The sequence below is a fragment of the Acanthisitta chloris genome, unplaced genomic scaffold (assembly GCF_000695815.1).
Source record: "Acanthisitta chloris isolate BGI_N310 unplaced genomic scaffold, ASM69581v1 scaffold10545, whole genome shotgun sequence".
Taxonomy (NCBI): domain Eukaryota; kingdom Metazoa; phylum Chordata; class Aves; order Passeriformes; family Acanthisittidae; genus Acanthisitta; species Acanthisitta chloris.
Window position 1 is genome coordinate 3147 of NW_008674341.1, and position 10521 is coordinate 13667.

Here is a 10521-nt window from a genome sequence, read left to right on the forward strand (position 1 = left end):
TTTAGGAGGGCACTTGATACATTCCCACTCAGAAAACTTAATGAGACTGGGGGAAGTTCTTAAAAAGATGATGGATAAACACTTAAGTTCACTGATAGGAAATTAATTTATTCATAATGTTATATTTCACTGAAGTGGTATGTCTCTTGATTAGAGTTAATGTTATTTAACATAACACACCTGCAATCATCCCAAGATTGTTAAGGGGACACTGATCAACATGACTGGTCAAAACAGAATTAAGAAGGGTTGTAAATATGGAAAGCTGTTTATAACTTTAGAAGTTTCTAGCAATTTTGAATTTGTGCAGCATCATTACTAATAAATGAAGGAACTGTATTCAAGTCCTGCTTGGCATTTGGAAGTAACTGGGGACACCTTCTCCTTTTCTCATGCTTGGAGCAAGTGAAAAAGTAGATCTCCCTCATTCAAGTGAGTGCTAAGTCAATTTTGTGTACCATCCTTTCTCCCCTTTTTCATTTTTATTTTTTACTGTTTCCTATTAGACATGCTGAACATGAAAAATTACCTATTTAAATGTCTTCTCCTGGTCCACTAAGTAATTCATTACCTACCACCCATGCTGCCTCCTCCCATCCCCTATTTTTAAGGGCTTCTGCCCCTGTGTGCCCATCCATTCACACTGAGCATCACTACAGTGATTTTCACCTTCAATACCACTCTGCTCTCACTCACCTGTGTGAACAGACTTTACTCTCACAGATCACAGCCTCTTTCCCAGTATTGTCTTCTAGGGATACAGATATTGGGTCCATGCCTAGATGGGCAGAGACCAAGTCATATTAAATAAAACATTTATGCAGAATCATAGGGTCATGAAAAAGGTTTTTCCTCTGTTCACAATCTCAGCAGCCTTGCAAACAGCAAATCAAAAATTCTTTCTTTTTGCTAGAATTATATTCTCTGCCTGCAGGTGGCTCCAAATGATAAAGCAAAGAGCAAAAGCTGCAATGTCCTTCGTACTCAAACCGTATTAATGAATATACAATTTCAGCTTTGAGTAACTTCATTCTCTATGTATCTCGTGTAATGAAACCAGCACAGAATTACTGTCTCATCCACTGTTTCTATTGAAAGGATGTGTTTATCACTGTTGTGGCCTCTCTAGCAAGTCAGGAGATGAGGTTAAACACTGTCAGGTTGGGGTTTTTTTGGAGTAGCGGGATTGAATGACCTGAAAGATGAAAGACAGAGAGAGTGGAGATGAAAAATAAGCACAGTCTGTTCAAGCAAAGAAATATAATGTGCCATAAAACTACAATAATTTAAAGATAAAATGTATGGAAACCACTAATCCGAGAATTATTCCCATCTATTCATCTTCAAGTTTAAACCAGCTGAGGAATCCCTGGTAATGATCTACGTTAACAACTTCTTCCATAGTTTTCTTATCTTGAACAGAATGAGGCAAAGAAAAGGCAAGGGTACTGTAGTCTACTAGAAACAAAACCAAAAGCTGCACTGTTTTTCTTTCTGTTAACTGAAAACAATAATCTTAAATGAAGAACAAAGGGGTTTACTGTGTGGCTGTAATGTACCCAGCATTTCCATTATACTGCAACACATACCAGCAAAGACTCTGACCCCCCATTTCCCAGCTTTATAACAGCACATTTTGATTTTACTCACTACTTCCTCTTTAAACTATTGTAAAACAAATAAGAATCAAGCTTTACCAGCTCTGTCATGTGGTGAAATTGTGCTGGCTTATTTTCTTCTGAAGAGTAATGAAATATAGTTCAGATTGACTATAACACAACTATTAAGTCTGTTCCTTGCATGTTTTACAAAACAGAAAGTAGTCTACTGTAATTAACAATCTTAGTGTATATATATATATATATATATATCTCCTTAGATTTCTGGTCAAGGGTAGCAAAAATTCAGTTCACTTAGGAAAATAATACATGTAATAAATGCTTTGAGCTAGCTTGCAACAACTTGAAAAAGAAGCCAATGTTATCATCTTATAGACTAGCACAAATGCTCTTGTACTTTGAAACGATTAAACATTGGTATCATTCCTTCTGGAAAAGAAGAGTTTGAAAGGTTTTGTCCTGTATGCATTCTTAATTGTTACATCATTTAAAGACACTTTCTAAGAAAGGCATACTCACACAATTTCTTAAAATAGAGTTTCAGGGCTTTAAAAAGCCCTGGTTTTATACCAGCAAGTGTACAACATTTTTATCAAACAGTACACATTTTACGGTGATGTTTAGGTCAGTTAAACATTGTTAATTACAATTTTATTCTATCTTAAGGCAAAAAAAATAAAGTCGAATATTGCCAGTTAGTAAAATGTAAAAGCTGTCATTCTCCATGGTCATTTGCTTGATAATAAAATTCACAGATGTGCTCAGAGTATTAATATAAAAATATTCTTATCTTTATAGCTCCTATTTTCAGTCAATGAGAAAAATTAGAGGCCTGTTATTTCAATAGACTGAAATATAAACTATTCATGTATATTCTTTCATCAGTGTATGCACTTAATTCCCATTATTTTTATTGGCAGTAATGCATGACTATTTGAAGGCACAATAAACTCCATAAAGTGTAATTATTTGCTCAGTTTTGCTTGCACATTTTTACTCCAATATTTTAAAGGGCCTCCTCAACACTCAAAATTTCTCCCACTGTTCAGTGGCAAACTAAGGCCCCACTTGCCAGAATAATGCTGATTGTTAGCTAAAATGGAAATAAAGAAATTCTTCTTCCACAGAAATGTATTCTCAGCCAAATTCTGTTTGGTTGATTTTTGTGCATGTCAGGAACAAACGCACTGTAATCTGTGCCCCCATGCACTTGATGGAGCAGGGCAACAAGATTTCCCTTGATTCCCACTCATGTAATACAGCTTCAGGAAATAAAGGCACTTACTCCTGACCACCTTTAAGTTGCTGGGAGCCTAACCACTAACAACTTCAGTTGAGATCCAAGAAGTTGTTTTTCTCCATGGGGGCTGATTTAGAGTTACACTGATCTTCTCAAAGTGAGTTCTGTGATAACAAGGGTTTGTTACACCCTTCACATAAAAAAAAAAAATAGAAAATGCCTGTTAACAACCACATAGCCTAAGAAAATAATTCTGACAAAATTATTAAATGCAGTTTCTCAAAATCTCACTCACTCTAATGCAATAAAGAACAACCAGTGAGAGATCAGGCATGAGCCCTTCCTCTCTCCCCACTCTCCCCCCTTTTCTCAGGGATCAGGGAAATACCCAGAGCTCCCCAGCTGCCATGCAAGCCAACTAATTTTGCAGACATGCCAGGGAAAGATCCTAAGCCTTCGGGCAGTTTTGGCCTTGTGTAGAGCCCCACACTGCTGTCCTTGCTACCCACAGCACTGACAGGATTGCACAGCTAGGTCAGTTGGACAGCCAGTCTGCCCACCCAAGGCTGGTTGTTAGATGGGCTACAGAGACACCCAACATGCAAGGGTTAAAGAAAGAACCTGAAATCGTGTCTCAGCACACAGAATTCAGCAAAAGGTATTAGAGTTGTTACTGTCACACTAAATCATGCTGACAATTTTATTTTCTTGGACAGAGAAGACAGAGAATATTAAACCATATTGAAATAAAATAGCCATAAACAAATTTTCCACTCATGAAAAGTTCTAGAGGGAAAGGAGAGCATGTGCCTGGAAGGGGAGAGAGAACAGACTAATTATGTTTTAAAAGTGGCACAGATAAAGTCTTCACCATAATCTAATAGCGTAACAGCAAAATGTTCTTTAAAATGTTGCATACTTCAGCTATGTGGGATTCGTCCCACTTGGCTTTAGGCACTTACCAGAGGCACCTATTCCAGCAGCACAGTTGCCTTAGGCTCTCTCTTTTGGAGAGAGACACCTCCCTCCAGACAGCAAAGCACGCTCTAGATGTAGATCTGTGCCACAGCCTGCTCTCACAATGAGAAAAGCACAGAAGATAGCAGTGGAACCGGCAGAGAAAACAGAATGGTTACAGCCTCCTTGCAGAGGAGCAGGAGGGAGGCAGCTGGGTTGACTGCAGTTGACACTCAGTCAGCTGGGAGCTACTGGGTTTTCATATTCCCTGGAGTGAGGGGATTCAGGAAATGAGGAGAACAGAGAAACTCTGCCCAGGCACTGTGAAGAGGGAGGAGAGCTGGAGGAAACAAAGCGCATCCTGGAAAGATGCATGCTGCTGTAGCTGAGGAAAGGCAGTTTGGGAAGGAGGCATTCCATGGGAGAAATAACTCACAAAGCAACAAAGCTGGAAGAGACCTGCAGGTGGCTGTTAGTCAGCAGGCTAAGTGCTACAACTCTGAAATAACATTAGCCACCGACACAGGCCAGAGAAGGCTCTGAGCTGCGGAACAGCCAGGCTGGCTCAACAGAGTTCTGCTGCTCCCCACCACATGGATCACTGCTCCAGCTCCACATGCAGCATTCAGCTTCAGGTCCTAAATTAGCAACAATCTACTGACAAGCTGGCAAAAGTGATGACAAAAGCAGCAGTGACTAACATGGGATTTTCAAGGAAAGAGTCAACTTATTAAACTAAATTTATTTGTGATGAAATAATTTAAGTGGGAGATATAACACTGATCCACGCATGCAAAGGGATAAAAGAAAAATTAAACGTTTAACACCAACAAACAAATCATGCATTTAGACTGCAGGTAAGAGGAAAGAAAACAAAACATATATTGAAACAAGTTCCTGCAGATTTATCAGCTCAGTCTTACCCTGCTGGTTTGTGTGTGCTCCCATTTCTGTGCTATCTTATGAGCAGTAAGCTCTGGAATAGACTCCCCAAGGAAAAGAGAGCCACCATCTCACTGCCAAGCATTAAAAAAATGCCACAGGTTGCAAGAACACCTTGAGAGTAAAAACCAGCAGGATGGTTATAAAAGACTGTTATAAAACCAGACCACCTCATGGGCTAGGATTTTGCTATCTAGAGTCATTATACAAAGAATAAAATGACTCCACTCTTACACACTGACTGTACCAAAGCAGACTATAAATAAATGCTAATGACATTCCCGTTGGGGCACACTGGCGATCTGATCAATTACTTTCAGGAGGAAGAATGATCCATAGACTTGGACAATCACTTCTGGGTGGAAACAATTTTCTCTTTCATGGTAAAAGACAGTGAAAACTCCAAAAATAACACAAAGTAAAAATGTAGGATTTAAAGGCAAATTTCCCCATGGCCCTAACTATGGCAAGAGATTGTAAATCTCAGTGAGAAATGGGTGTCTTGACTGTAATTTTTGCCTGAGAATACTTCTTCCTGACTCCCTGAAGTAAGTATGCCACTGCAGGTATTATTGACAGGTGAACATACTAATGGATGCACCCTTGTCTGAACAGTGTGGTACTACGAAGGAAAGAAAGAACAGAACCCAGAAGAGCAGAATGAAACAATCAAAAGGCACAACTTCTGAAAAAGATAATGGAGAAAGTTTGGACAAGACTTCACACTGTGTCTGCAAGCAAGAGGTATGGGCAGAAAGGAAGAGAGATGGTAAGGAACTGAATTTCTAGAAATAATTAGTTCTGCCACACTTGATAATTTAAAAGTTGTGGGATAAGGCTGTCTATGCAGCTGTACTACAAAAATTTGAGGTGCAAGGTGCTCCACATAGATTTGAAATAAATTCAAAGAAATATTACAGAGGGAAGAGTGGAAAGCAGCAGTGTGTGTATGCCAGTGAGCCAATCTGAATTCCTAAGAAGAGACTAGATTGTGCTTGGGATTGGAAACACACAAATTAGCACACAATTAGTGGAAGTATCCAAATGTACATTTGAGAAAGGAATCAGCTGGTCAGATGTAATTCTATGGAGAGTGCTCAGACAGTTAGAGAGGACAAGAACTGTAAGGTACAAATAGAAAGGAGACTGTAGTTACAGATCCACTCATGGATTTCTAATAAAGCATGAAAAATCTAAAGATAGGTTCCCTTGTTTTGCTCTAGCTGCTGAAAATGTGGGCACATATATTATTAATGGTTAAGATATACAGGCTGACTAAATGTTAGACCCAGGGGAAACGATGCATACCATTCAGACACATGCAAACTCGGCATTAATAATGACTTTTGTGGAATACAAACTTGTTCCAGCATTCAGTGCCAAGGGCACTGTTAGCAAAATAAATAATTTTTACCCCCAAGTAGCAAAGGGCTTTCTGTAACACTTTCCATAAGTTGTTTTTTTTTTAAACTCAGCAGAGAATAAAAAAGGTTCTGATAAATCCCAAGAAGCAAAAACATCATGAAATATTTGCCTGCTAGTGCAAGTATTTAATGGAGTCAAATAATGTCTGGCCCTTATTTTAATTCATACTAATTTCCACTGAAGACTCTACCCCTCTCATCTTGCAGATGAAAGGAGGAAGAGAGGTATAAAATGGGAAGGTCTGGCCAGGGTGTTAAATGTTAGATTTCTATTCCTTTACCTTTGCAGCAATAACAGTCCCTTCAGGCTATGAGACTTCATGATGTGGAGAGATACACTAGTCAGTAAATTTCCACATCTATCTGTTCCTTTCTCCTTCCTGGAGCATCCACTTTATGACTGCACATAGGAAGTCACTGTCTACTCTCTGTCCATACCAAAACCAAGTTAGGAAACCACCCACCAAGGATATATATTACAGCTTGGGCTTTCATTGCCCACAGCTGGTACAGAACTTGTCCCTGAGGTCAGTAAGCATTCACAGCGTTCAGTAGTTTGGTGGGTGCATGCAGGTGTCTCTGCCTAGAACTTTGATGCCAATAAGTAAGGGAAGAATAGGATGCTGTTTACTAACCTTCTGCCTGAATGACCATAATTTTTTGTTTCAGATCAATTGAGGGATTTACAAGACACAACCTTGGCTCCTGCTTCTGAGTCATGCAGACTCCATTCTGGTTGACAACCATCCAGTTCCGATCATACAGCAAGCCCTGGTTTCCTACTGGCCATTCTGTAACCTGGGAAAGCATCAGGAGGGGATACAAAGGTTCAGAAAATGTTAGCTGCATTAATAGATTCATGCTGAAAAGAAAAGAGAGGGAGAAGAATCCATTAATGAAACTCTGAAAACAGGAAAACTTGCACAACCGAATGTCGGCCTTTTATAACAGAAACCTTAACTGCAAATCAAAGATAAAGATATCACTGCACCAAGCTGACAAAACAAAACCAAATTACTCTCATTTGTTACATATTATAATACACTTTGATTTAGCTGAGCTATAACAATAAACAACCTTTGAAACACTTTTTAGTTTTATATTCATCCATTTTTAGGACCTCTTCCCCAACAATTTTCATTTAACTTACAAACCATTTCATGGGAGTTTTATGAATTAAGGCAAAGCCAAACAAACAGAAAGCAAGAAAAATGTGAAATTCAAAATTCTGACAAACCTGATTTTTCATAAAACAGGAACCACTTTATCAACTAATCCCTTTGAAAAAATCCATTTGATAATTTCTCCAGATCCCCTTACAACAAAACACATTGTTTGCTTTGCTATCTGTTCTTCCATTACTTCTATAACACTCTTTACATCCAATAGCCTATACAAGCATATTGTCCTTGCTTTCACATACAGTTTTCTGGTGAAAAGAACATCTGTTTCTGATGCTTACACAGATGGTAATCTTGAAATCAAAGAAAGGAGAGCAATTTTAGTAATGCCTTTGGGTGATATTATCTGCTTTCTCCTCCAGAATGTTTAAATATTAATATCATTCTTTTAACATAAAGCTGGTCATTTAAACATATTCATCAGCTCACGTATGCCAATAGTCACTGTTGAATATAGAGAAAAGTTAACTACAGCTGAACTTGGTTGAATTCTTGTAGAAAAGCTGAGTGCAGCTCACGTGAATTAGTCGAGTCAAAAGACTTCATCAAAAAATACTGAGTAAAAGATATGTCAAGCACAGCCTGATGCTCTGAAATAAAGCATGGCTGGAAGCACTGGCTAGATTAATTAAAAATCACATTTTTGTTTAGCATGTGCTCTATCCAAAGCCCCCCAGAATCCCACTCTTATAAACTTTTCCAGGTTTTACAGGAGCCTGCAGCAGTAGCTTGACCCCGACAGCCTGACTAGAGAAAGCTGAGGGCAGGTATGCTGGAACTGAAAACTTTTATCAAAGCTAAACTCTAAATAATTTGGCCACAGTGCTATCAACTGTATTGAAAACAAAAAAACCTGAAAAAAAATTTAAAGATAAGAAATGTATTTTATCAACCTATTTGATTAGTAAGATTCTTTGGCTTTATTTTTTTTAATGAACATGAATGAAAAGTTCAGTAAAAATGGAAACTTTAGGTTTGACAATGTCATTTGAAACCACACTGTCCAAGCACTTCAAACTGCCAACACCTAAATGATGTGAACCTTTGCTGGTCTTTTTAGAAGGGGAATTGTAGCCTAAAGACTGCAATATCAGCTGAAGAACAGACTTTTGTTCTTACTGGAAATTATTCTTTGGAGAGACCAGTATTTTTGGTTATCCTGTATAATTAGACTACAAAATGCATTTGAACAGCTGGTGATCATCTGAGAGCTGCAAGAATTTTTTTGCTAACAAATCTCCCTTTCAAAACAGAAGATCACTAATTGGGAATACATCCTCCCATGGATCCAACAGATCTTTACAGGATTTGCAAGGTATAAAAAGTAGAATAAACTTAAAAAGCAGAAAAATGGAAAAAGAGCACAAAAGTTCCTAGTTCCCTATTGTAACATTCAGTTGTTTTGGTTCCACTTCAGGACAGCAATAGCGAAGTGTTTGCTTAACCTTCAATGAAGGCAAGAGGTTTTATGAACAAAAAAACCCATTCTCTCTTTAATCAGAGCTTCAGCTAGTTCTTACATGCTGTCAGGCATTATAAACTAAGCCCAACTAAGTAGGTAGCAGGTATTTGAAATAATCAATACCTTCCACTCAAAATACCTCTGGTAGGTCCTAAATAATAGCAACTAACTTCATGCTCCACTCTGAGATGCTGCACACAACTGTAGGTCCTCAACACACTTTTCTCCTTCTCCTGGGTATTTGCTGTTGTAGTAAGAGGCACACACGTGCCGTGCAATGAGTCCCTGTCCTTTCATTGGATGTCTCCTGTGCACTGTCAAGTGCCCTACTTCCTCTCCACTTTTCAACTTATTGCATTGCACATGCTGCTGAGACCCCAATAAATAAAGTTGCAGCAAAGAAATAACTGTGTACCCTGCCTTGGATGGAGAATCACAGACAGCTCCGAACAATCAGAGCTAGTTTGCTGCTAATACAGGTGCTGGAGATGAGCATGGAAGAACATACTAATTTCTGTTCTTAGTACTTAGGCTTGAGATGTGTGCAAACCATCTCCTGCCATTATTTCAAAGAGGCTGAAGGGATTGTTAAATAATTACAAGCGACTGAATAGGTAAGTTCAAACAAAGCCTGCCTGCTCTGCTTTCATCTGACACATGAGAAGAGTGATTCAATTTGGCTACCTCTGATTATGCCTGAGATCTCTGCTGAAGGCTAGCAGATATGACACAGGCTGCAAAGGATCCACATCCCAGTAGGAATTCAGCAGCAGGAGGTCAGGCAGGGCACTCAAATGTCACTGAATACCTAGATTCAGGCAAGCAATACAGTGAAGTAAAACAATCGATGATGCTTACTGTGAAGTAAAACAAAGCAGGTTAGCATATGTGGCAGTAAGCAATGCTGCATTATGGAGCTTCTACATGATTCCCTGAAGTTGTCTGGCCATCTCTGACTACTGAGGCAAATTAAAAGGGGGAGGACAGAAAGAAAGCAGGGAGACCATGGTTTTATTGATAGATGCTAGCATACACTTTCATTCTCAGCATGGCAGGTGATGATGCATCCCAAGCATCATTCAATATAAGGTCTTATCTACCGGTCATAAGTAAGGATCATTGCACAGTACAGCCAGTACTTGGTATTGTCCTGTCTTCTTTGGTCTATTTTTCTTACTGTAAAATAAAAAGTATCCACTAAAAAAACATGGGTTTGTTTTTTTTTTATTTCAGAATTTTCTTTGAAACATTTTGGGCTGCATTTCACCCATAGTTCAGAGTAATGTCCTCATGAAGGCTAACACAGTTTTTGAACACATTAAAGGAACCACTGAATAGGTTTTAAATTATGTAAGTTAAAAAATGTTAGTAATCTTACATATAATTTATCCACTGATCACTAGGAATTTGCATTGTATTTTAAATTAAAAGCTAATTTGTCTTCTGTGTTGAGATGCAATTTTTTATACTCTGAAATCTGCAGCAAGAATAATAAAGTTATTAATGTTTAAAGTCCTAACCTTTTTCACCAGGCACATTGCATTATATAATTATGCAAAATCCACCGACATGAGAGATGTTCATATTTAAAAATGCATGTTTAAAACACATTTTTATGTTGGAAATGTAGAAAAAGGTGGTCTGGGATAGAGGTTACTCCTCTTTCTCTGCTTCTCCCCATTTAATAAAATAATTG

The 10521-nt window shown here is 38.4% G+C and overlaps 1 protein-coding gene across 1 annotated transcript in view; it reads right to left on the bottom strand.

Moving 5' to 3' along the window:
* Positions 1 to 682: 682 nt before the first annotated feature.
* MOCOS (molybdenum cofactor sulfurase) overlaps positions 683 to 10521 on the bottom strand; it is a gene marked incomplete at its 5' end in the record, with an annotated part of 77377 nt that continues 67538 nt past the window's right edge. The window contains 2 exons of the mRNA XM_009075303.1: positions 683 to 778; positions 6818 to 6980. Coding sequence (XP_009073551.1) covers positions 693 to 778; positions 6818 to 6980 — 249 coding nt within the window. The remainder of the gene's footprint in view (positions 779 to 6817; positions 6981 to 10521) is intronic.